The sequence below is a fragment of the Triticum urartu genome, chromosome 1 (genome assembly GCF_003073215.2).
Source record: "Triticum urartu cultivar G1812 chromosome 1, Tu2.1, whole genome shotgun sequence".
Classification (NCBI taxonomy): Eukaryota; Viridiplantae; Streptophyta; class Magnoliopsida; order Poales; family Poaceae; genus Triticum; species Triticum urartu.
Window position 1 is genome coordinate 563,355,206 of NC_053022.1, and position 26,759 is coordinate 563,381,964.

The following is a 26,759-nucleotide window of genomic DNA, read 5'->3' on the forward strand; positions in this document are numbered from 1 at the left end:
GTTCAACACACGTGCAGCCCGGTGACGTCTCCCATGCCTTGATCCAGCAAGGAGAGAGGGAGAGGTTGGGGAAGACTCCGTCCAACAGCAGCACGACGGCGTGGTGGTGGTGGAGGAGCGTGGCAATCCTGCAGGGCTTCGCCAAGCACCGCGGGAGAGGAGGAGGACTTGGGAGAGGGGGAGGACCGCGCCAGAACTTGGGTGCGGCTGCCCTCCCACCCCCACATATATATAGGGGCAAGGGAGAGGGAGGCCGGCCCCCTCAGATCCAATCTGAGGAGGGGGCGGCGGCCAGGGGGGTTGCCTTGCCCCCCAAGGCAAGGGGCACTAGTAGAAAAAGGGTCAAACGTGAAGCACATTAGTGCCGGTTTGCATTAGAGCCGGCGCTAATGTGTACATTAGTGTCGGTTCGTGGCGGCGATCAATAATACCGGTTCGTGGAGAACCTTTAGTACCGGTTCATGCCACGAACCGGTACTAAAGAGGCCGTGTCAGCCTGCGGTCAGGCTATGGCCCCACCATCACCATTTAGTGCCAGTTCGTACCACGAACCGGTACTAATGAGGTTATGGCAAGCTGCTTTTAGTCCCACCTCGCCAAGAGAGAGGCAGTATGAGCGGTTTATAAGCCGTGAGTGCACAGACAATGACGAAGAGTTGCAATGCTCATCTACATGTTGATTAGCTTCAAGCCTTGCGGAATAACATAGATTGCACTGAACTATGTGCAGTGGCTTAGTGCAATCTATACTATTCCGAATGGCTTGAAGCAAATTAACCAGCATTGCACCTCTTTTTTATTTTTAATAACTTATTTAAACTCTGGACTTCTTTTGTGTTCAGTATGCATCATTTAAAGCGGCGTCATCAATTTCCAACATGCTCTGACATCATTTGTTGTTTTTCGGTCATTTACCTAATTGTTTAGAGAGCTAAATGACCGTGAAATTGAAAATCACTACAAAATGAATCTTGAAAATGTTGAAACTTGGCATGGTATCATCATATCACCCGCATAGCATGCGCGAAAGAGTAGAGAGGGTCACGGCAAAAACTGGACGCACTTCGTGTACAAACTGGACATACTCTTTCCGAGTATCAGGGTTTCGGACGAGAACTTATCTGTTACATGGCCACTTCAATGTTTTTTAAACTTATTTGAACTCCGGACTTCTTTTGTGTTTAGTATGCAACATTTAAAGCGACGTCATCAATTTCCAACATGTTCTGACATTATTTGTTGTTTTTCGGTCATTTACCTAATTGTTTAGAGAGCTAAATGACCGTGAAATTGAAAATCACTACAAAATGAATCCTGAAAATGTTGAAACTTGGCATGGTATCATCATATCGCCCGCATAGCATGCGCGAAAGAGTAGAGAGGGTCACGGCAAAAACTGGACGCACTTCATGTACAAACTGGACAAACTCTTTCCGAGTATCAGGGTTTCGGAGTCCGGAGTGGGTACTAATGTGCATCCCACCAATCAGGAAGAATCACACGGATCGTGTGTTTCTGATACGGACGTTGATGCTAGTGATGTCGAGGGATCAATACAGCGAAATATCTACGCTCCTAATTATTTTCAGTTGAGTGAAGATGGCTCGGTGGTCAAATCATTGAACAATCATTCTTGTTTTGTTCTGAGCGCATGCAATTACGGTGTATTTCTTGATTTGGTCCCGGGAGATAAGAAACGAACTGAGTTATATGGTAATGGAAAACTACAACGTGAGTACTACTTGCATGGATCTCGTCGGTCCTTGAGCCGTGCATACTCAGGCCACAAGGTTGTACGTATGGATGAGTTTACAAGGGAATATTCTAATCGGAGATATAGAGGCGTTGTACGCTGGTTTAAAAGGAAATCAATGCAATTTAGAATTTTATATTTATTCTTGCCAGGCAAAGAGACGTATCAGGGAGGAACATGTAGAAGATGCAGCGCATGGAGTCTTCTTTCCTTAAAGGAAATTGGATGGGGTCCACCTGCCATGCAATCAGAGAAGACGCACGAACCTACAACAGAATTAGTTTCCTGTTATGTTTAGCCGTGAGAGATATCAATTGATGAATAGTTCGGTTTGTTGCTCAAGTTAGATGGATTGGCTAATATATAAAGCCATGATGCATTCATTGTAAAGGAGGTTATATTTTTATGAAATAGACACGATGTGTTTTTAGGGTAGACACCCGTATCAAGTTTTGGAGGGATCTTTAGAAAACCTCTGTGTTGCGATTTCTCTTCGTGGAAATTGTTTTGCGCGTGAGTACCTTCGTCGAGATTGGTTTTCTCGTATTGGGCCGCAAGGTTCAAACCCTCTACATCGTGTACATCGCGTGCGCGGGCGAGAGGTTACTGCTATTGGTGGTGGAGTGTCGTGAAAGGTCGGGCCGCAACGACGGATCGGATCTCGCCACGAGGTTCGGTCTTTATGAGTTTCTTTCTATCTCTTGCGAGTCGTTGGATCAAGGGTGTGTTTCTTCCTAGCTCATGTGAGTCGTTGGATCGAAACTACCACAATCACTTTGTGAGCCAGACGACCCTATATATAGCCCACCTCTCGCCTTCCCTGCAAAGTCTTTCAGTTCATCGACTACATACATCTATCAGTTCATCGACTGCATACATCTACCAGTTCATCGACTGAATACAAATCATTCGGATTCGCCATCATACGTCCAACTGTGCATTTGATATGCATATATATGCATCACGAGCCACGGTTGGGCTGTATGATGGCGATACCGATTGGTTTGTTCTAGATCCGACATAAAAGGTTTGATACAACTTCTTTTTTGTGACATAAGAGCTATCTCTCCTCCTACCTATTTTAGTTACACAACTATCTATTTGTGCCAAATTTTCACTTTTGCTGTTGCTCTTGCATCATAAGCATCCATGTTAACTGGACTTATAAGTAATGCAATTTAACCAAACTATCTTGTGACTTCGCCAAGAGAGAGGCAGTATAAGCGGTTTATAAGCCGTGAGTGCACAGACAATGACGAAGAGTTGCAATGCTCATCTACATGTTGATTAGCTTCAAGCCTTGCGGAATAGCATAGATTGCACTGAGGTATGTGCAGTGCAGTCTACACTATTCCGAAAGGCTTGAAGCAAATTAACCAGCATTGCACCTCTTTTTTATTTTTAATAACTTATTTAAACTCCGGACTTCTTTTGTGTTCAGTATGCAGCATTTAAAGCGACGTCATCAATTTCCAACATGTTCTGACATCATTTGTTGTTTTTCGGTCATTTACCTAATTGTTCAGTATGCAGCATTCAATTTCCAGAAGAAAATAAATAGAAGAAAATAAATAATGCAGAAAATAAAAAAACTATACAAAAAAATTACTCAAAAATAAATAGAAGAAAATAAATAATGCAGAAAAGAAAAAACTATATAAAAAACTACTCAAAAATAAATAGAAGAAAATAAGTAATGCAGAAAAGAAAAAATTATATAAAAAATTTGTTGGTGCACTGCCCAGTGGGCCTGCCAGACCTAGGGCACGACGCAAAGGGACACACGCGAAGAAAAAGTTTCACAACTAAAAATAAATAAAACAAAATAAATAAAGCAGAAAAGAAAAAACTAAATGAAAAAAGCCCACCTACCGGGCCACAGCGGCCTGCATACGACTAGAAACCCGACCTGTTGTTGGGCCAGGATGCAGGCCCGCAAGCCCAATAGGCCCCACAGGGCAGAGTAGCAGAGGTAGGCCCAGAAGGCCTGCTTTAGAGAGGAGCTCGAGACAGCAGCGGCGGCGGGGCTTATAAGCAGGTGTGAGCGCCCTTCGGCTAGCGAGGTGGGACTAAACTTCTGCGCCCCTCGCCTGGCAGCGCACACCCCTTTAGTACCGGTTAGTGGCTCCAACCGGTACTAAAGGCCCCCCCTTTAGTACCGGTTGGTGGCTCCAACCGGTACTAAAGGCCCCCCCTTTAGTACCGGTTGGTGGCTCCAACCGGTACTAAAAGCCTTCGTTTCCCGCCGCTTGGCCTGGCGAAAATAGGCCTTTAGTACCGGTTGGAGCCACCAACCGGTACTAAAGGCCCATCCTATATATATAGCACTTACGAAAATTTCAGTTTCATCTCCCCACTTCGTCTCCAACCTTCGCCGCGCGCGCCGCTCGATCCCGTCGTCGCCGCCCGTCGCCCGTACCGTCGTCCTCGTCATCGTCGCTGTCCCCGCCGCCGCCCGTCGTCGTCGTCGTCTCGCGCTGCCGCCCCGAACGCCGCCGCCGTCCGTCGTCATCGCCGCGGCCGTACGTCTCTCTCTCTCGCTCCCGCACACACATACATACACACACACATACATACACACACATACACACACACACCGGCGCCCCCGCCCCGTACGCCGGCGCCCCCGCTCGTACGTACGGGGCGGTGGCGTAGGGCCGCACACACACACACATATACCACACACATACACACATACGTACGTACACACATATACGTATATATACACACACATGCATACACACACATACACACACACATTTTTTTTACTTATTTTCTGTTTTTTAGAAAAGTTAATTAGATGATCGAATGTTAGATTAATGTCGAATGTTAGATGAATTATCTAGCTAGCTAGATAGAAAAATTGTCGAACTAGAGATTAGAACTAGTTGAATAATTAATATAACTAGTTTATTTTTAGTAAGAAAATTTAGGTATATGAGATTAGAACTAGTTGAATAATTAATATAACTAGTTTATTTTTAGTAAGAAAATTTAGGTATATGAGATTTGATGATCTAATTAAAATATTATTTGTTAATGAGTTTTTCTATTTATTTAATTTTTTTATATATTTTGAGTTTATATAAATGTTAGATTAATGTCGAATGTTAGATGAATTAGATAGAAAAGTTAAATATATAGTAATGTCAATTGAATATATAGTTAGATATATTAATGTCAAATGTTAGATGAATATATATTTGGCTAGATATAGGTGTTTAATGTTTCACCTATATGAACATAGGAAATGTCATCTGACGACGAAAAATATTTTATTATGTGCGAACACTGTGAAGACCAGCGTGGCCTGTGCGACCAAAATTTCCTTGTTGATGGTAGGCGCTTCAGCATCAAGCTGGATGAGACATTTGAAGTTGATACAGTAAGTCACTTTGTCAATTATTATTTGAATGCAAAACTTATGCTTCATTTGCTTCAACTTATAATTTTAAATTTTCACTATTCTACTAGCGCATCCCCTACTATGCAAGAATTTTTGTCTTGGATAAGATAGGTTTTAGTGCTATAGATGATATGGAGGTAAAAAGAGTTTACTTGAAGACGGAGCATGGGTATACTTTCAACGTCAAATTATATAATGGAGACACATACACCCATTTTGAATGCAAAACTTGGCAAGCACTATGCAAGGCTTATGCATTTGAGCCTGATATGGTTATCACCTTTGATATTCGTCCGGAAGATGACATTGAAGGTAATATAGACATCTGGGTCGATGTGCAAACGCCTCCAGTTCTACCATTTGGTGAGTTTTTCTCAACCATGCATGCATATGTTTACGTCTTTCATACAGTTTATTCAAAAATAGTTGACAACTAATTTGTATTGTCAGCTTATTTCGGTTCAAGCAAACATGTCCGGCGCTTGGTAGACAGGACCTACTACTGCCCCGGGGCTCAACTAAACTGCGAGGAGATAAGTCATTATGTTTCATGGCTTGAAGATCTTAATACTGTCAAGACAAATTTTTTTCCTAAACTTAGAAATGTTAGTACTCAAAACGTGCGACCAATGGTGATCGTATTGAACTACGATCACATCTATAATCAAAAGATGGTAAGATTTTAAATATTTGTCCTTAATTAGTGCATCTTTTGCATACATTATTTTTGAAGCTAAAACTTTCATTGCTTAGTATATTAATTACTATACGATGTTGTTCAACAGGGACTTCCGATGACAGTTGTGCCTCAGTGGATCGAGACAAAAGGTCGCATGTCAATGGTTAGCTTACGACCAAGATTTCCTACATTGCACATGAGTGCATTCAGGATTTCTGAAAGCGAAGAATGCTTAATAGTGAAATATTGGAGCAAAATTGTTAACGATCGCAGAGAAGTACTAGGGGGCAGTAAGGAGAAGCGCAACCCAAGATTAGGAGACAGATTCATCTGCATGCTCCAGTATGATGAATCAGGAGATCTATACATGTTCTATGCTATTCTACCTGAGAGGGAGCAGCGGGATCAGTAGCTACTACTTCATGCTCTTAATTAGTACTTGTCTCATGGATCCGTGTCCTGAACTTCGATGTTGGTGATGATTATGTTGAACTTGATGATATCTCTTTGCTTGTGTTACAAAGTGAATGTTTCCTCTTTAAGCTAGCCAACGTTGATGATGATTACATAGCTAGCGGTAATGACTATGATAATTAAATAGTGGTAATTAGACGACTACGATGATTTTTAGCTAGCTAGAGTTTATTTATTTATTAATATGCGATGATGATGATGATGATGACGACTACAACTCATTATAACGTAAAACAATCCTAAATTAAATTGATAACACAAATTTAATTGAAAAATACAAAATAAAACAAAAACCCACAACCATTTAGTACCGGTTGGTGTTACCAACCGGTACTAAAGGGCTCCCGGCCCCCGGAGCTGGCTCGTGCCACGTGGTACCCCTTTAGCACCGGTTCGTGCTGAACCGGTACTAAGGGGGGGGGGCTTTAGTGCCGAAACTTTAGTGCCGGTTCCTGAACCGGCACTAAAGGGCCTTATGAACCGGTGCTATTGCCCGGTTCTGCACTAGTGGGGGCGCCCCCCCTTTAGGGTTCCCCCAAACCCTAGGCGCATGGACCCCAAGGGGGGGAGGCGCCCAGCCCACTAAGGGGCTGGTCCCTTTCCACAAACAGCCCATAGGGCCCTCCGGGGCAAGTGGACCCTCCCGGTGGACCCCCGGAACCCCTTCGGTGGTCCCGGTACAATACCGGTACCCCCCGAATTATTCCAGTGACCGTATGATGACTTCCCATATATAAATCTTTACCTCCGGACCATTCCGGAACTCCTCGTGACGTCCGGGATCTCATCCGGGACTGCGAAAAACATTCGGTAACCACGTATATCTATTCCCTATAACCCTAGCGTCATCAAACCTTAAGTGTGTAGACCCTACGGGTTCGGGAGACACGTAGACATGACCGAGACAACTCTCCGGCCAATAACCAACAGCGGGATCTGGATACCCATGTTGGCTCCCACATGTTCCACGATGATCTCATCGGATGAACCACGATGTCGAGGATTCAATCAATCCCGTATTCAATTCCCTTTGTCTAGCGGTATTGTACGTGCCCGAGATTCGATCGTCGGTATGCCGATACCTTGTTCAATCTCGTTACCGGCAAGTCTCTTTACTCGTTCCGTAACACATCATCCCGTGATCAACCCCTTGGTCACATTGTGCACATTATGATGATGTCCTACCGAGTGGGCCCAGAGATACCTCTCCGTCACGCGGAGTGACAAATCCCGGTCTCGATTCGTGCCAACCCAACAGACACTTTCGGAGATACCCGTAGTGCACCTTTATAGTCACCCAGTTACATTGTGACATTTGGTACACCCAAAGCATTCCTACGGTATCCGGGAGTTGCACAATCTCATGGTCTAAGGAAATGATACTTGACATTAGAAAAGATTTAGCATACGAACTACACGATCTTTGTGCTAGGCTTAGGATTGGGTCTTGTCCATCACATCATTCTCCTAATGATGTGATCCCGTTATCAACGACATCCAATGTCCATGGTCAGGAAACCGTAACCATCTATTGATCAACGAGCTAGTCAACTAGAGGCTTACTACGGACATGGTGTTGTCTATGTATCCACACATGTATCTGAGTTTCCTATCAATACAGTTATAGCATGGATAATAAACGATTATCATGAACAAGGAAATATAATAATAATAACTAATTTATTATTGCCTCTAGGGCATATTTCCAACAGTCTCCCACTTGCACTAGAGTCAATAATCTAGTTCACATCGCCATGTGATTAACATTGACAGGTCACATCGCCATGTGACCAACATCCAAAGAGTTTACTAGTGTCACTAAACTAGTTCACATCATCATGTGATTAAGACTCAATGAGTTCTGGGGTTTGATCATGTTTTGCTTGTGAGAGAAGTTTTAGTCAACGGGTCTGCAACATTCAGATCCGTATGTACTTCGCAAATCTCTAGGTCATATTGTAAATGCTGCTTCCACGCTCCACTTGGAGCTATTCCAAATGGTTGCTCCACTATACGTATCCGGTTTGCTACTCAGAGTCACTCGGATAGGTGTTAAAGCTTACATCGACATAACCCTTTACGCCGAACTCTTTATCACCTCCATAATCGAGAAACATGTCCTTATTACTCCAAGGACAATTTTGACCACTGTCCAATGATCCATTCCTGGATCATTCTTGTACCCCTTGACTGATTCATGGCAAGGCACACTTCCGGTGCGGTACACAGCATAGCATACTATAGAGCCTACATCTGAAGCATAGGGGACGACCTTCATCCTTTCTCTCTCTTCTGCCGTGGTCGAGCTTTAACTCTTAACTTCATACCTTACAACTCAGGCAAGAACTCCTTCTTTAACTGATCCATCTTGAACACCTTCAAGATCATGTCAAGGTATGTGCTCATTTGAAAGTACCATTTAGCGGTTTTTGATCTATCCTCATAGATCTTGATGCTCAATGTTCAAGCAGCTTAAACCAGGTTTTTTATTGAAAAACAGCCCTATATGCTTTCCAGAAATTCTACATCATTTTCGATCAACAACATATACTCATCAGAAATGCTATAGTGCTCCCACTCACTTCTTTGGAAATACAAGTTTCTCATAAACTTTGTATAAACCCAAAATCTTTGGTCACCTCATCAAAGCGTACATTCCAACTCCGAGATGCTTACTCCAGTCCTTAGAAGGATCGCTGGAGCTAGCATACCTTTTAGCATCCTTAGGATTGACAAAACCTTTCTGATTGTATCGCATACAACCTTTCCTTACGAAAACTGGTAAGGAAACTCGTTTTGACATCCATTTGGCAGATTTCATAAATGCAGCTAATGCTAACATGATTCCGACGGACTTAAGCATCGCTACGGATGAGAAAATCTCATCGTAGTCAACTTCCTTGAACTTGTGAAAAAATCTTTGCCACAAGTCGAGCTTCATAGACGGTGACATTACCGTCCACGTCCGTCTTCTTCTTAAAGATCCATTTATCTCAATGGCTTGCCGATCATCGGGCAAGTCCACCAAAATCCATGCTTTGTTCTGATACATGGATCCTATCTCGGATTTCATGGCTTCTAACCATCTGTCGGAATATGGGCCCACCATCGCTTCTCCATAGCTCGTAGGTTCATTGTTGTCTAGCAACACGACCTTCAAGACAGGATTACGTACCACTCTGAAGCAGTGCGCATCCTTATCGACCTACGAGGTTTGGTAGTGACTTGATCCGAAGTTTCATGATCACTATCATAAGCTTCTACTTCAATTGGTGTAGGTGCCACAGGAACAACTTCCTGTGCCCTGCTACACACTAGTTGAAGTGATGGTTCAACAACCTCATCAAGTCTCCACCATCCTCCCACTCAATTCTTTCGAGACAAACTTTTCCTCGAGAAAGGACCCGATTCAAGAAACAATCCCTATTGCTTTCGGATCTGAAGTAGGAGGTATACCCAACTGTTTTTGGGTGTCCTATGAAGATGCATTTATCCGCTTTGGGTTCGAGCTTATCAACCTGAAACTTTTTCACATAAGCGTCGCAGCCCCAAACTTTTAAGAAACGACAACTTAGGTTTCTCCAAACCATAGTTCAAACGGTGTCGTCTCAACGGAATTCCGTGGTGCCCTATTAAAGTGAGTGCGGTTGTATCTAATGCCTAACCCATGAGCGATAGTGGTAATTCGACAAGAGACATCATGGTACGCACCATATCCAATAGGGTGCAACTATGATGTTCGGACACACCATCACACTATGGTGTTCCAGGCGGTATTAATTGTGAAACAATTTCCACAATGTCTTAATTGCGTGCCAAAACTCGTAACTCAGATACTCATCTCTATGATCATATCATAGACATTTTATCCTCTTGTCACGATGATCTTCAACTTCACTCTGCAATTACTTGAACCATTCAATAATTCAGACTTGTGTTTCATCAAGTAAATATACTCAGTATCTACTCAAATCATTCGTGAAGTAAGAACATAACGATATCCACTGCGTGCCTCAGCACTCATTGGACTGCACACATCAAAATGTATTACTTCCAACAAGTTGCTTTCTTGTTCCATTTTACTGAAAACGAGGTTTTCAGTCATCTTGCCCATGTGGTATGATTTGCATGTCTCAAGTGATTCAAAAATCAAGTGAGTCCGAACGGTCCATTTGCATGGAGTTTCTTCATGCATATACACCAATAGACATGGTTCGCATGTCTCAAACTTTTCAAAAACGAGTGAGTCCAAAGTTCCATCAACATGGAGCTTCTTCATGCGCTTTATACCAATATGACTTACATGGCAGTGCCACAAGTAGGTGGTACTATAATTACTATCTTATATCTTTTGGCATGAACATGTGTATCACTACAATCGAGATTCAATAAACCATTCATTTTAGGTGCAAGACCATTGAAGGTATTATTCAAATAAACAGAGTCACTATTATTCTCTTTAAATGAATAATCGTATTGTGATAGACATAATCCAATCATGTCTATGCTCAACGCAAACACCAAATAACAATTATTTAGGTTTAACACCAATCTCGATGGTAGAGGGAGCGTGCGATGCTTGATCACATCAACCTTGGAAACACTTCCAACACATATCGTCAGCTCACCTTTAGCTAGTCTCCGTTTATTCCGTAGCTTTTATTTCGAGTTACTAACACTTAGCAACCGAACCGGTATCTAATACCCTGGTGCTACTAGGAGTACTAGTAAAGTACACATTAACATAATGTATATCCAATATACTTCTATCGACCTTGCCAGCCTTCTCATCTACCAAGTATCTAGGGTAATTCCGCTCTTAGTGACTGTTCCCCTTATCACAGAAGCACTTAGTCTCGGGTTTGGGTTCAACCTTGGGTTTCTTCACTAGAGCAGCAGCTGATTTGCCGTTTCATGAAGTATCCCTTCTTGCCCTTGCCCTTGCCCTTCTTGAAACTAGTGGTTTCACTAACCATCAACAATTGATGCTCCTTCTTGATTTCTACTTTCGCGGTGTCAAACATCGCGAATATTTCAAGGATCATCATCTCTATCCCTGATATGTTATAGTTCATCACGAAGCTCTAGTAGCTTGGTGGCAATGACTTTGGAAAAACATCACTATCTCATCTGGAAGATTAACTCCCACTCGATTCAAGTGATTGTGGTACTCAAACAATCTGAGCACAAGCTCAACGATTGAGCTTTTCTCCCTTAGTTTGCAGGCTAAGAAAATCGTCGGAGGTCTTATACCTCTTGACGTGGGCACGAGCCTGAAATCCCAATTTCAGCCCTCAAAACATCTCATATGTTCCGCGACGTTTCGAAATCGTCTTTGGTGCCTCAATTCTAAACCGTTTAACTGAACTATCATGTAGTTATCAAAACGTGTATGTCAAATGTTCGCAACATCCACAGACGACGTTCGAGGTTCAGCACACTGAGCGGTGCATTAAGGACATAAGCCTTCTACGAAGAAACGAGGACAATCCTCAGTTTGCGGACCTAGTCCGCATAATCGCTACTATTAACTTTCAACTAAATTTTTTCTAGGAACATATCTAAACAGTAGAACTAAAGCGCGAGCTTACGACATAATTTGCAAAGATCTTTTGACTATGTTCAGGATAATTAAGTTCATATTATGAACTCCCACTCAGATAGACATCCCTCTAGTCATCTAAGTGATTACATGATCCGAGTCAACTAGGCCGTGTCCGATCATCACGTGAGACGGACTAGTCAACGTCAGTGAACATCTTCATGTTGATCGTATCTTCTATACGACTCATGCTCGACCTTTCGGTCTTCCGTGTTCCGAGTCCATGTCTGTACATGCTAGGCTCGTCAAGTAAACCTAAGTGTATTGCGTGTGTAAATCTGGCTTACACCCTTGTATTCGAACGTTAGAATCTATCACACCCGATCATCACGTGGTGCTTCGAAACAACGAACCTTCGCAACGGTGCACAGTTAGGGGGAACACTTTCTTGAAATTTTAATGAGGGATCATCTTATTTACTACCGTCGTTCTAAGCAAATAAGATGCTTAAACATGATAAACATCACATGCAATCAAAAAGTGACATGATATGGCCAATATCATTTTGCTCCTTTTGATCTCCATCTTCGGGGCTCCATGATCATCATCGTCACCGGCATGACACCATGATCTCCATCATCATGATCTCCATCATCGTGTCTCCATGAAGTTGTCTCGCCAACTATTACTTCTACTACTAAGGCTAATGGTTTAGCAATAAAGTAAAGTAATTACATGGCGTTGTTCATTGACACGTAGGTCATACAATAAATTAAGACAACTCCTATGGCTCCTGCCGGTTGTCATACTCATCGACATGCAGGTCGTGATTCCTATTACAAGAACATGATCAATCTCATACATCACATATATCATTCACCACATTCTTTTTGGCCATATCACATCACATAGCATACCCTGCAAAAACAAGTTAGACGTCCTCTAATTGTTGTTTGCATGTTTTACGTGGCTGCTATGGGTTTCTAGCAAGAACGTTTCTTACCTACGCAAAAACCACAACGTGATATGTCAATTGCTATTTACCCTTCATAAGGACCCTTTTCATCGAATCCGATCCGACTAAAGTGGGAGAGACTGGCACCCGCTAGCCACCTTATGCAACAAGTGCATGTCAGTCGGTGGAACCTGTCTCACGTAAGTGTACGTGTAAGGTCGATCCGGGCCGCTTCATCCCACAATACCGTCGAAACAAGATTGGACTAGTAACGGTAAGCATATTGAACAAAATCAACGCCCACAACAACTTGTGTTCTACTCGTGCATAGAAACTACGCATAAACCTGGCTTTGATACCACCGTTGGGGAACGTAGCAGAAATTCAAAATTTTCCACTATGGAGTAATCTAGCAACGAGGGGAAGGAGAGTGCATCTACATACCCTTGTAGATCGCTAAGCGGAAGCGTTCAAGTGAACGGGGTTGATGGAGTCGTACTCGCCGTGATCCAAATCACCGATGATCCTAGTGCCGAACGGACGGCACCTCCGCGTTCAACACACGTCCAGCCCGGTGACGTCTCCCATGCCTTGATCCAGCAAGGAGAGAGGGAGAGGTTGGGGAAGACTCCTTCCAACAGCAGCACGACGACGTGGTGGTGGTGGAGGAGCGTGGCAATCCTGCAGGGCTTCGCCAAGCACCGCGGGAGAGGAGGAGGACTTGAGAGAGGGGGAGGGTTGCGCCAGAACTTGGGTGCGGCTGCCCTCCCACCCCCACATATATATATAGGGGCAAGGGAGAGGGGGTTCGGCCCCCTCATATCCAATCTGAGGAGGGGGCGGCGGCCAGGGGGTTGCCTTGCCCCCCAAGGCAAGGGGGCGCCCCCTTTAGGGTTCCCCCAAACCCTAGGCGCATGGGCCCTAAGGGGGGAGGCGCCCAGCCCACTAAGGGGCTGGTACCTTTCCACAAACAGCCCATAGGGCCCTCCGGGGCAGGTGGACCCTCCCGGTGGACCCCCGGAACCCCTTCAGTGGTCCCGGTACAATACCGGTACCCCCCGAATTATTCCGGTGACCGTATGATGACTTCCCATATATAAATCTTTACCTCCGGACCATTCCGGAACTCCTCGTGACGTCCGGGATCTCATCCGGGACTGCGAACAACATTCGGTAACCACGTATATCTATTCCCTATAACCCTAGCGTCATCGAACCTTAAGTGTGTAGACCCTACGGGTTCGGGAGACACGTAGACATGACCGAGACAACTCTCCGGCCAATAACCAACAGTGGGATCTGGATACCCATGTTGGCTCCCACATGTTCCACGATGATCTCATCGGATGAACCACGATGTCGAGGATTCAATCAATCCCGTATTCAATTCCCTTTGTCTAGCGGTATTGTACTTGCCCGAGATTCGATCGTCGGTATGCCGATACCTTGTTCAATCTCGTTACCGGCAAGTCTCTTTACTCATTCCGTAACACATCATCCCGTGATCAACCCATTGGTCACATTGTGCACATTATGATGATGTCCTACCGAGTGGGCCCAGAGATACCTCTCCGTCATGCGGAGTGACAAATCCCAGTCTCGATTCGTGCCAACCCAACAGACACTTTCAGAGATACCCGTAGTGCACCTTTATAGTCACCCAGTTACATTGTGACGTTTGGTACACCCAAAGCATTCCTACGGTATCCGGGAGTTGCACAATCTCATGGTCTAAGGAAATGATACTTGACATTAGAAAAGCTTTAGCATACGAACTACACGATCTTTGTGCTAGGCTTAGGATTGGGTCTTGTCCATCACATCATTCTCCTAATGATGTGATCCCGTTATCAACGACATCCAATGTCCATGGTCAAGAAAACGTAACCATCTATTGATCAACGAGCTAGTCAACTAGAGGCTTACTAGGGACATGGTGTTGTCTATGTATCCACACATGTATCTGAGTTTCCTATCAATAGAATTATAACATGGATAATAAACGATTATCATGAACAAGGAAATATAATAATAATAACTAATTTATTATTGCCTCTAGGGCATATTTCCAACATAAAGGTGGGTTGGGCATCATGGGTTTGGCTCTCATGAACAAATATATGGTGGCTATGAGCCTATGATGGCCTGGAGAATTATCAAGAATCTCAATTCCTTGATAAATAAAATTCTTAGAGCTAGATATTGTCATAACTCCTCTATTTGGAAACCCAACTATTATACTCCTAAATCAACCATATGGGTTTCTGTTATTAAGATTGTTATTTTCATTCTTAAGGCTAGGCAACTTCAAATTGCTAATGGGAACTCTTGCATTTGGATTAGACCTTGGTGCAAGGAATGGAAGAACATTCATGATCATCTCAAGCCTAATTTGGAAGGGCCTTGTTCAAGTATTATTAGTGATCTTTGTAAGCACTATACCAAAGTTTGGGATGAAGAGAAAATTAGTGTCTACTTTGATGAGTGCTTTAAGAATACTTTATTGAACATTCCTATTATCAACGCTAATCTTGAAGATACCATGTGTTGGTCTCACACTCCTAATGCAGGTTGTACAACGAAAAGTGCATACAAAACTCTCGTGCAGGAAATTCAAGATAACTCTTCGAGAAGAGAATCTCTTACTTTGGATCAAGAAGAAGTTGCTATCCTCAGCCAGGTTTGGAAAGCAAAACAACCACTATGGTCAAAACTTTTGCGAGGAGGCTAATTAGGAGGGTTGTAGCTACATGACTAAAATCTTCCAGGTACTCCAAATGTATCAAGAAAGATTGTTGTAGGTGTGCCCAAATAGAATCCGATTTATAGATTTTTCTTACAATCTAGCTTTTCTGGATCAATTTGGTTCACTTTTGGTTTCAAAACTGATATGTTCAATTCCAGTCTATATCATGTTGATGTTATTCAAATGATATTGACCACTCAACACCCACAACTGAAGTTAGACACTATTTTCACAATTCTATGGAACATATGGAAAGCCATAAATGGACTTCTCTTCAATAAAAAAATGGAGTGGTATGTAGGTATCCATGCCACAAAGTTATGCTTGGTGTAGGTTTAATGTAGGAGAAAGGGGAAGGAACTAAGCTTCCTGATGATAACCACTCCAATTCTTCTCCAAGTACAATTTTGCATACTCAACTTACAGGTCTCCTAGCCTATGTTGATGCGCATACAACCCTATGGTGGCGACTGATGAGGCATCTCTTCGAGTGTTCTAAGAAATGAGCAAAGTGGACATTCCGTTTTCATCCAAGCAGCATCTGTGAGCGTGCATTTTGTTTTGTAGGCAGAAGCTCTGGGATTACTTCTCATAGCAACAATTGTCAAGGCTTTAAATTGGAACAATGTATCCTTTCTCTCTGATTGCAGCACCTTGGTGGAATCAACTAAAGCCAAAGATTTACGACAACATGCATGTCATTGGAAGATCAGACCGGTACTAGTAGAATTCTTCAATCTTACTTGTGATCTCTCTCAATGTAGGATAGAACACATTCCCAGACTCAAGAATCTTATAGCTCATATACTTGCAAAAAGGCTTTTTTGTAGTAGATCCTCTTCTAAATGCAACTTCTTCTGTAGCAAAAGCTTCTAAATGTAATTCCAAAATGGATTTGGAAGCCATCTCTTTCGCCATGGGGAAGCTACTCTCTGTATGCTGCTTTGGTTGCTAATGAATAAAGTTTAGCCCTCTCGGAGAGCATCTGTTTGCTAAAGAACACCGGTCCATTAGAATCCAGCAATGGTGCCTACATGGATGTGATCTGGTAAATGGTAGAAACGACATCAATAGTGCAGTTCTTCCATGAACCAAGGTTATTGATACATAGAGATTGGTTTCTAAATAGCAGCACAACACAAATAACACAATAAACACACACATATCTTAATCAAAGAGATGTACAAGAAATATGCATGTGTACATGAAAGACCACATCATGAAAATAAAAGTAAAGCAAATGAATCGGACCAGTTGCCGTTGGCTGCTGCTAAAAGCTCGTTGGAGCAGGCAGTATAAGCATAACCAAAGAGGACAGACCAAAACCGACAAACAACCCCTAGGAGGAGTGGTTGAGCATTTTGGCGGATCCCGACAACCAACTTGTAAACAATGTGGGCTACGATCCTATGCATCTTTCTCCTTTTCCCCAGCATAAATTATTATTTTTCACGGACTAGTCTCTTGTTCACATTTTACCAAGATTGGATCAACTTTCTAGGTATTATCAAACTACACCCAACTTGGTTATAAAAAGTCAGTTTCCTCCTATAAATTCCCCATCTAAACCCTCCCATATTTTTTCTTCACAAACTTGGTTCAAAACCCGGGGGGGGGGGGGGGGGGGGGAGTGGCAGTGCCCTTCTGAGAGTAACACATAGCTCCGCCTTTATTCACCACTATAAACAATAGTCACTGAGCTAGCACTTAGTTCTCTGGATTTGAAATTATTATGGATAATAGAAATATGTTTCAAAAATTATTTTAAAAATTCACAAATTTTTGAAACATCTAATTCAATTTTTTGTGGCATGATTATGTGAAGATTCATATCGATGACGCTTTCTCACCGAGCAATCATCGTGGTTGCTGGGATGTAGCGATGCGGGACTGCTCGGGGAATGTGTTGTGTTAATGTTGCAGGTCACTTTGTGTCACTTCATGACCCTTTTTCGTGCTGAAGTGATGGCAGCTCGGCGGGCAATCCAAACTGCAAATGAGTATGGGTTGGGAGGTGTGTGTTTGAAAACTGTGTGATGTTGTTGAAGGAGGCCCGTGAGAACCGAAGGCATGATTTGTCAAGCTCGAGGATCCTCGCTGAAGATTTAAAACTGTTCAATAGGTTAAAATCTTGTGATGTCAAAGTAGTGTACTACCCTAGGGACTGTTACAAGGCCGATAATGCTCTTGCAGCTAAGGGTGCTCATATGGCGGCTGATGCTCCAGATATAATGGACTTGTTCTACCATGTGTCGCCACTAGGTCTTTTAGTGACGAGCGATTTTGCTTCGCACACTAGTTAATGCATATGTATTGGGTTAAAAAAATATGCCTTCACAAAATTTTGAAACATCTTACTTTGGATCGGAGGGAAGTAATTTACTTTTTGTGGTGTGGTATAAAATCACAACTCTCAAAGGACTAAACTGCGAAGTTCTTTCACCCAACGCCGCCGTTTCCGCCCCGCCGCCGCTTCCTCCCGTCCGCCGTTGCCCGGTGATGGAGGCGGCCGCCGTCGCTTCCCCCGGCTCCGGGCTGCGCTACCTGCCACCGATCAACCCCGCCCAGAAGCGGCAGCGGAGCCGGAGCGCGACGGCGGGGGCCTTCGCGACCACGCGGCGGCAGCCTCGCGCTGCTGTCGCTTGCAGGCGGCCCCATCGCGTTGAGGCGGCGGCGGCGGCGAGGGATAGCGGCGGATCCGGGGACTCTTCTCACTGTTCCGGCGGAGTGAGGAGCAGGAAACGCCTCGCGGTGTTCGTGTCCGGCGGCGGCTCCAACTTCCGGTCCATCCACGAGGCCACCGCCGCGGGCGGCAAGGCGAGCAGCGGGGATGTGGTCGCGCTCGTCACGGACAAGCCAGGTGATGAGGATGATCCGATCCCTTCCTCGTAGCTCCGTTCTTCCCCCTTGTTACTGTGAGGTGAAGTGGGGATTGGACTGGGGTGGTTCTGACGCGACGGGATGGAATGGAATGGACTGGGATGTTGCAGGATGCGGCGGAGCGGAGTACGCGAGGCGCAGCGGCATACCGGTGGTCCTGTTCCCCAGGTCCAAATCGGCGCCGGAGGGGGTGCCGACGGCTCAGCTTCTGAATGCCCTGAGGTTTGTTGGCTCTGTTGTTGAACTCATCTCAGAGGTCAGCTTGTACATTTCTAATTCTTCAGAGGAGAAGGCCATCAGTGTATCGACTTCCACTTTTAGTCCGGTTGTTGAATGCTTTCATACCATGTTCTGAAGTCAGTGAACATAATTTGAGTAGATGACACACAAGCTATATGTTGCTCTTCTAGCCGCATGAACTTGGTGCCACCAGTGTGCTTCAGTTTGCCCTTTCAAGCGTGAAGATTTTGTGTTTGTGGCGCGTGCAGGGTGCCTCATCTTAGCTCATGATTATGTCTATTGTGAAACAGGGATCTCAGGGTGGACTTCGTTCTGCTCGCTGCTTACCTGAAACTTATACCCAGTGAGCTAGTCCAGGCATATCCCAGATCCGTACTGAATATACATCCTTCGCTCCTCCCGGCATTCGGAGGCAAGGGTTATTATGGTCTGAAGGTGCATAAAGCCGTCATTGCGTCTGGAGCCAGGTGTTGCATGTTTTCTATAGAACTTTTCAGTTCAGCACTTCCTTTTCTTTTTTTTCAAGTGCAAGAGCTATTACTCGCAACCGTGTGGTGGCAGATAATGTCGATTTGTTTGATGAGGGCCCTGGCTGCTACAGTACCCATTGCTTTTTGTTTTTTGTTTAGCATCCACATGAAACTATCTGTTTTATTTGATGATATTTTCCAACCATTTGCAGATATTCAGGACCAACTGTGCACTTTGTGGATGAACAGTTCGACACGGGAAGAACTTTAGCCCAAAGGGTTGTGCCTGTGCTAGCCGACGATACTCCAGAGCAATTGGCTGCAAGGGTTCTACATGAGGTAACATCTTATCTGCAGCTGAGGTTCCTCTGCATGCTACATTATTGTGTTATTCACAATTCTTAGCTGCCAACCTACCGTTGACTTTGACATTTCAGGAGCATCATGTTTATGTTGAGGCAGTTGCTGCCTTGTGCGAGGATCGAATCGTGTGGCGAGAAGACGGTGTCCCACTTATCAGAACTCAGACAAACCCCGATGCATACGCCTAATTGGTGGTGCTACCTTGAGGTCTCCTAGACGCTAACGAAATTTATATACCCCCTGCCAGTTTTCCCCAAGGCATGGGAGTTAATTCACCATGTTTGTCTGACTGGGTGAAATAACCTGCCTGATAATCTGGTCACAGAAACATAACTTGCACCTTGCACTGTGTTCCGCTCGTTGCGTGGCTTGGCTTTGAAGATAATCCGTGCTTTCATTTGCAAACTCTTCAATGAGCAATCCACTAACCGACCCTCGCATATCCACATCTCTCCTTTGTTCAAATGATGTTTTCTCTTTGAGATGTCAATTTGGTTTGTGCTGCAGTTTGACATGCTTCTTTATCTGAGAGGGATAGAGAAGGGGATGGTGCGAATGGTAGCCATTCTTGGAGAGCCCTCTCAGACAGCAAGGGATAAGAGGAAGATGAGCGGGTGGCCATTCGGCCATGCAAGCTGCGTTACCGACCCTATCGCAGATTGTGGTCGTAATGCCTACATTTCTCAGTTTCCAACAAATACTGCATCTTTAGCATGATGGCAACTGCATCTTTAGCATGATGGCATACACAAACTAGACCAGTGGAAAGATTTCAGTTGCATTATCTGAAGAATACATAAACACACCCGAGGTTCTGCTTTAGTTACTTATATGAAAGCCAACTCCTTCGGTCAAACTTTGAAGTTTTGTTTAGCTGTAACCTCAACTTGATGGATCCTCATATGCATTTTTTTTCTAGATTTTTTATCATACTCCTCCCCTGTATAGCATGCCTTTTCTATAATCTTTTCTCATATACGCAATCATACAATTCCATATATTTGGCTGCGCAATAATGAAATTCTTCGCTCTCATGTCTCTGATTCAGATTCCTGTCCCAATTTTAGTCCCAACCAAAACGACTCTTCAGTTTTTTGTTCTGAACTGACCATGACTGTTAAGTTATTCTGGACTCACCACTGCACAAACTATGTTAGCCTTTTTGCATTGCCTTAAAAAAATGTAAATTCTGCTATAGATTAACGCAACTCTACCCTGATTAAAGAATTATGAATTTCAGGATCCATCTTAAGACCTTCCTGCCCAGTTGATACTTTTTCTTGAATTTTGACATTTTGTATCTCTGATTTTGTGCCAATTTTAACAGCAAATCCCAGGCTCGGTCCCACAAGTCCTTGGAGTTGCTGAGGCAGGGGAAGTGTCACTTGCCATTAAGCTTGCCAGCCATGCTCAAAAGTCAAAACCAAGTGTGGATATGACATGCCACTATATATACCTCATCATGATGGTCGCTTGGCACTAGTATTTGCCTCTCCCACTTGGGTCCTTAAGAAGAGTCGCTGTTTCTAGCGAAGTTTGATCGTACAGTTTTGCTAAGTCTCAGTCGACTGAGACTTCGTTATGTATCAGCCGATACTATCTTCCTTTGGTTTTGCATGGAGATTTGTGCAAAAAAAGAAATCTTTTCAGTTTTTCTTTTTTCTTCTTACATACTATATCACTTGACTGAGACTTGATTAAGTCTCAGTCGAATGAGACCTAGCCACACCCTTGATCGTGTGTTTCTTCTTTCGGAATGTTGGTTTCATGTGGGTGCTTGGTTCTATTCTGTGCAATTTAGTGTTCCATGTTATCTTGCTCGCTTTCCTCCGTTTCCTCCTGCGCGAGGTGCTGTAATGGTGATATCGGTTGCTGTAGTGCTCTAGTGTTTTTGTTGCCTTGAGAGATGGTAAGCTGGGCTGGTGAGGTCTGAAACCCGGCGCAGAGGTGCTGGGTTTTACATGCTGTAGGTGTGTTCAGTAATGATATTTTTGCAGGTTAGAGCGGCCAATCAGCATCCACGTTTTGTTTGCGCGTTTTGTAAAATGTGTGATGTTTGCTGTACTGTTTCCGCGTTCGTCTTTTTGTTTTTTGCCCCTTCCGGCATGTATGTAATGTACCACGTGCATGCACGCGCAGTGAGTGATGGACGGTTCTCCGCTGAGAAGCTGCCCTCGTGCGTGCCTCTGAAGTCTGAACTGAACATCGTTGTTGTCTGCATTTTATAACGGCAGCGACGTTAACCAGTTACCAACCCAACCCAGTCATACAGACGCAGATGCTGTGAGGAAACAGCTAACTTAACAGGCGAAAATTCCACCGGTCTTGCCGAACATGGCGGCCCGATTGGCAGCATGTCATGGAGTGAACCTTGTCTGGGTTTGGCGCACTTGACTTTGACCAGCGACCGGTTGACCATCTGGACGATCTGACCAAGAAGGATGCTACTACTGCTGCTAACGCACGCAGGTGAAGCCAGCTAGGTTAGGCTAGGTACTACACCCAGCCTAACTAACATTAGGTGTCACTAGCAGAGCAGGCACTTAGGCATGCAGCAGCAGCTTGCCAGCCAGCCAGTCAGCATTCCTCTCTTCTCTCCAAGGCTCCAATGCAGAGAAACAAAATAGAATAAAATGTCTAAGTCAATTCACTTGCGTACTCCATCTGTAAACTTTTATAAGATCGTTTACATCTAAACGAATGATCTTATAAAATGCCGCAAAAAAAGAAGAATCATCTTATAAAAGTTTACGAGAGGGAGTACTAATTTTCTATTCATTTTGTTGTAAAAAAAAAAGAATCGCTATTCATTTTAGCCCGGACGCCGACGGCACTGATGGTTGCCAAGAAATCCGGCAAAGCAAGCGGACGCGGGCAGGCCGGCGATCTGAAGAGCACGTACCCATCAACCACCGCTGGAATGGAAGAAAAGGACGGCACAATCTTCTGTGTCCGAGTTAATTGCACGGAAGTACCACAATTTGGACATCACATGCAGATTGGTACCATGATTACTAATTTTTACATGTCAGTACCAATATTGATCCGGATTTTTGCAAATTAGGCTAAAACCCGTATTTATACGTATTGACAGTGTATCTGACTGTTGGAGCCCGTCTGGCAGGTGCGACGTGGCATATTTTTTACAGAAAACCCCCTTGCTTTATACGTAATCACATAAATACCCGTTATTTTTGCGGAAAAAATGTTAATGTGAGAGAATTTTTTTTATTCGGACTTGTTTGAAAGTTTCCAACGAACTGGACAAATAAATAAAGTGAATAAAAAAATCAACCACCGCAAAGCAAGCGGACGCGGGCAGGCCGGCGATCTGAAGAGCACGTACCCATCAACCACCGCTGGAATGGAAGAAAAGGACGGCACAATCTTCTGTGTCCGAGTTAATTGCACGGAAGTACCACAATTTGGACATCACATGCAGATTGGTACCATGATTACTAATTTTTACATGTCAGTACCAATATTGATCCGGATTTTTGCAAATTAGGCTAAAACCCGTATTTATACGTATTGACAGTGTATCTGACTGTTGGAGCCCGTCTGGCAGGTGCGACGTGGCATATTTTTTACAGAAAACCCCCTTGCTTTATACGTAATCACATAAATACCCGTTATTTTTGCGGAAAAAATGTTAATGTGAGAGAATTTTTTTTATTCGGACTTGTTTGAAAGTTTCCAACGAACTGGACAAATAAATAAAGTGAATAAAAAAATCGCGCGCGGCAGGTTCGAACCTGCGACCTGCAGCACGCGGGCGGAGCGTGCTAGCCACCCGGCTAAGGTGGCCTTTGTTTGAGCTAGAGATAGTGATTCCTGAATTCTAGCACAGTCAAAATCGGATTCACAAACAAACAGGCAGACTCCAACATCAGATGCCTAGAATCGATTCTCCAACTTGCACTGGACGCGGCCGGAAGCTGGAATCAGCGATTTTGCTGATTCCCGAGCTGCCACTTACCCGCTTTCAAATATGGGGCAACTTCTACCCGTTATTACGATCGAAATGCCACCGCATGCCCAGCCCAACCTCTCCATCGACAGGCTCATCCTTTCGTTCGCACACATCCACACCTACCGAACAGAGGCAGAAAAACAGAGAGGGGATGGCTCTCTAGGGTTCGCCCGCCGCCACCGTCGCCGGTCCCGTCGCCGGCAAGGCGTGTGGATCCGGTCTCCGCCGCCCCCGGCCATACACCGGCTGCATCAGATCCGTGGCGCCGCCGTCCCTTAGCACCTGCTGCCCCCGCTCCCAGTCTGTCCCCGTGCTCCACCTGCACCGGTGCCGGAGCTTCATCTGCACCACGCCGGAGCTTCAGCTGCACCACGCCGGAGGCCCCCCCTTGCCCCCCGACTCCACCTCCTCCTGCCTGACTGCACCAGCCCTGCCCCATCTCCTACCTTTGAGAAGGTAACTGTTCATCAGTGCTAAAAATGTATTTTTTGCTTGATGCTCTGAATTATGTTCTTATGTACGAACTGCTTTAGTAATAGGCCTTTATTGGAGCAGTAGCATTGTTCAGATTTAGTAAAATGTCAGATTTAGTAATAGGCCATGATTGGCTGGATATATGTAAATCACCCTTATTGAATTTCATATGTTATAGATGTCAAAAGCTAATTGGAGTCCAGAAATGACCACCATTTTTTGCAATCTCGCTGCTAAGGAGAAGGAAAAGGGGAATAGGCCTACCAAATTTTTGAACCCTACTGGATACAAGAATGTAGAAGTTGGCTTCTTTCAGCAGACCGGAAAACTTTACAGTAGGCTGCAGTTCAAAAATAAATGGGGCAGTTTGAGGACCTTGTATAGGGATTGGCTGATCCTAAAGAATACATCTACTGACTTGGTTGGAATGATGAAACGAACACCGTGATTGCTGATGACGAATGGTGGAAGAAGGCCGGTGAAGTAAGTCATGTTCGTAAGATCAAATTGTCTTGTGGCTAATATTGCACTAGAACTTTTTGTTGACAAGTGCCAAATGAATTACTTATGCAGGAAAACAAGGACATCTTGCAGTTTTGTAAATGTGGTCCTGAAAATCTGAACCAAATGAGCATCATGTATGAGAAAATCAATGTTACAGGCGAAACTTCTATGATGCCAGGTGGTGAGCATGAAGTGCTTGATCTTGAAGAAGATGAAACCGAGGAGGAAGAAGTGCAGACTACCCAAGCCAAGAAGGCAAAGAAAGGGCCATTGAAGATAGATGGAAGTTCTAGCAAAAAGAATCCTGTTCAAAGGGACTTCAAGCGCATGGTTGACCACTTGATTAGTGAAGATGTCGCGATGAACTCACATAAGAATAGTGTTGCTGCTGAAATTGAAAAGATAATGGAAGAAGTTGTGGCATGTGGAGCCAATGAAGCAAGTGTTGAGTACTTCATAGCAACCAAGTTGTTTGTGAAGTTTGAAAATCGTTGTTTCTTTAACAATATGAAGACTAGCGACGGGAAGAAGAATTGGCTTAGGAGGATGTATGAAGAGCGAAATAGGCATTAGGATTACACTTTAGACGTGTGATCATGAATATGTTATTCCCTTTCTTTAAGTTATGTCGCTTGAGACCTGTTGAACTATATTTCCTTTCTTGTTATGTCACTTGAGACCTGATGAACAATATTTTCCTTCATGTTAGACGAACAATATTTATGCTTATGTTATCGCTTGTGTTGATCCTGACATGCATGTGTTCATAATATTTCTGTGTTTATGTAGATGAGCACAAGTGACAGCCATAGTGAAGAGTCCAAAACTGATTCTGATGCTATGCCAACCTCAAGGAGGCAAAGGAGAAAAAAATACATGATGGCTGCACTTGTTGGTATCATGTACAGTGAGAAGTATCTCATGAAAAAGAAGAGAAGAGTTCCGATAATGACCGGACAACAGTGGGTTACGGAGAACTTGAGTACTCCAAAAGATTGCTATAACATGTTCAGAATGTACAAGCCTTGTTTTGATAGGTTGCATCGTACACTTGTACACACATATGGCTTGAAGGGGACAAGAAACATGAGTTCAGAAGAAGCATTGGGTATGTTTCTCTGGACGGTTGGGGGGCCCCAATCCGTAAGCCAAGTGGAGAATCGTTTCAAGAGATCAACTGAAGTTATACATCGCAAATTCAATGAAGTATTGAAATGCTTGAATGACATGGCTGTAGACATCATTCGACCAACTGATCCGGAGTTCAGAGTTGTACATGATAGGCTTCGGGATGCGAGATTTGCACCTCACTTTGATGGTTGCATAGGTGCGATTGATGGGTCACATATTCCTGTAATTGTTCCAAATGATGAGATCGTCAACCATGTTGGTCGACATGGATACCCAACACAGAATATCATGGCCGTGTGTGACTTTGACATGAGATTCACTTCTATTGTCGCGGGATGGCCAGGGTCAGCACATGACACAAGGATATTCAGAGATACTTTGGTGAAGTATGCAGATAGGTTTCCACATCCACCTATAGGTATCCCTTTCACTTACATGTGCACGGCAATATTGTTTTAGTTATCTTGCTGATCCCTTGTGCAAACTTTTACTTTATGCAGGAAGGTACTATCTTGTTGACTCGGGTTATCCCAATTGTGATGGATATTTGGCTCCATACAAAGGGCAAAAGTACCATGTGCCAGAATTTCGCCAAGGTCTCCCACCGAATGGGAAAAAAGAAACATTTAACTTTGCACATTCATCTCTACGCAATGTTATTGAGCGTTCATTTGGTGTCTGGAAGATGAAATGGCGTATTTTACAAAAAATGCCAAGTTACCCTCCTGAGAAGCAAGCTCGAATCATCATTGCATGCATGGCACTTCATAATTGCATTAGGGAAAGCAATTTGAGAGACTTGGAGTTTGACAAATGTGATCGTGATGAGAACTACATGCCAGGGAATTTACAACCTCTACCCACAGGACATGTGTCCAATATTGTGGTTGGTGATGATGCAATCATGAAAGCAACACGCGAGGCGATTGCTGATGGATTGATGGCGGATCAAGTATAATTTCACATATTACTTGATGAGTCTATGATATCTAGTGCATATTTTGGGTTATATGTGTACGTATGTAAGACTGATGGTTAGTACATATTTTGGATGATATGTGCGCGTATGTAAGACTATGATGGTTGGTCCATATGTGGATGATATATTTCGTATGTAAGACTACAAGGGTTGATTCTTTTTTTGGATGTTACATTTCATATGCATGTTT

The 26,759-nt window shown here is 43.9% G+C and overlaps 2 protein-coding genes across 3 annotated transcripts; both read left to right on the forward strand.

Moving 5' to 3' along the window:
* The first annotated feature begins 17,956 nt into the window (after positions 1-17,956).
* Positions 17,957-21,326, forward strand: LOC125530704 (phosphoribosylglycinamide formyltransferase, chloroplastic-like). The gene is made up of 6 exons (XM_048695103.1): positions 17,957-18,415; positions 18,546-18,657; positions 18,966-19,142; positions 19,358-19,484; positions 19,583-19,715; positions 20,836-21,326. Exons 1-5 carry the CDS (start codon positions 18,055-18,057, stop codon positions 19,694-19,696), a joined length of 891 nt encoding a protein of 296 aa, XP_048551060.1. The 5' UTR covers positions 17,957-18,054; the 3' UTR covers positions 19,697-19,715; positions 20,836-21,326.
* Positions 21,327-23,560: 2,234 nt separating this feature from the next.
* Positions 23,561-26,748, forward strand: LOC125530712 (putative nuclease HARBI1). 2 transcript variants are annotated; one of them, XM_048695113.1, is made up of 3 exons: positions 23,561-23,937; positions 25,249-26,008; positions 26,091-26,748. In XM_048695113.1, exons 2-3 carry the CDS (start codon positions 25,249-25,251, stop codon positions 26,546-26,548), a joined length of 1,218 nt encoding a protein of 405 aa, XP_048551070.1. In that variant the 5' UTR covers positions 23,561-23,937; the 3' UTR covers positions 26,549-26,748. The 2 variants fall into 2 exon arrangements, 1 of the variants encoding a protein (XP_048551070.1); XR_007292981.1 differs by lacking the exons at positions 25,249-26,008; positions 26,091-26,748 and adding exons at positions 24,134-24,438; positions 24,529-25,188 and having other exon boundaries at positions 23,572-23,937.
* The last annotated feature ends 11 nt before the right edge of the window (positions 26,749-26,759 follow it).

What these genes read in the sequence shown, in the direction of transcription:
- LOC125530704 (XM_048695103.1), top strand. Translation starts at nt 18,055, where the DNA reads ATGGAGGCGGCCGCCGTCGCTTCCCCCGGCTCCGGGCTGCGCTACCTG. An exon ending in GCTCGTCACGGACAAGCCAG is followed by an intron (nt 18,416 to 18,545) that starts GTGATGAGGATG and finishes GGGATGTTGCAG; the next exon opens with GATGCGGCGGAGCGGAGTAC. An exon ending in CAGCTTCTGAATGCCCTGAG is followed by an intron (nt 18,658 to 18,965) that starts GTTTGTTGGCTC and finishes ATTGTGAAACAG; the next exon opens with GGATCTCAGGGTGGACTTCG.
- LOC125530712 (XM_048695113.1), top strand. Translation starts at nt 25,249, where the DNA reads ATGAGCACAAGTGACAGCCATAGTGAAGAGTCCAAAACTGATTCTGAT. An exon ending in GTTTCCACATCCACCTATAG is followed by an intron (nt 26,009 to 26,090) that starts GTATCCCTTTCA and finishes TACTTTATGCAG; the next exon opens with GAAGGTACTATCTTGTTGAC.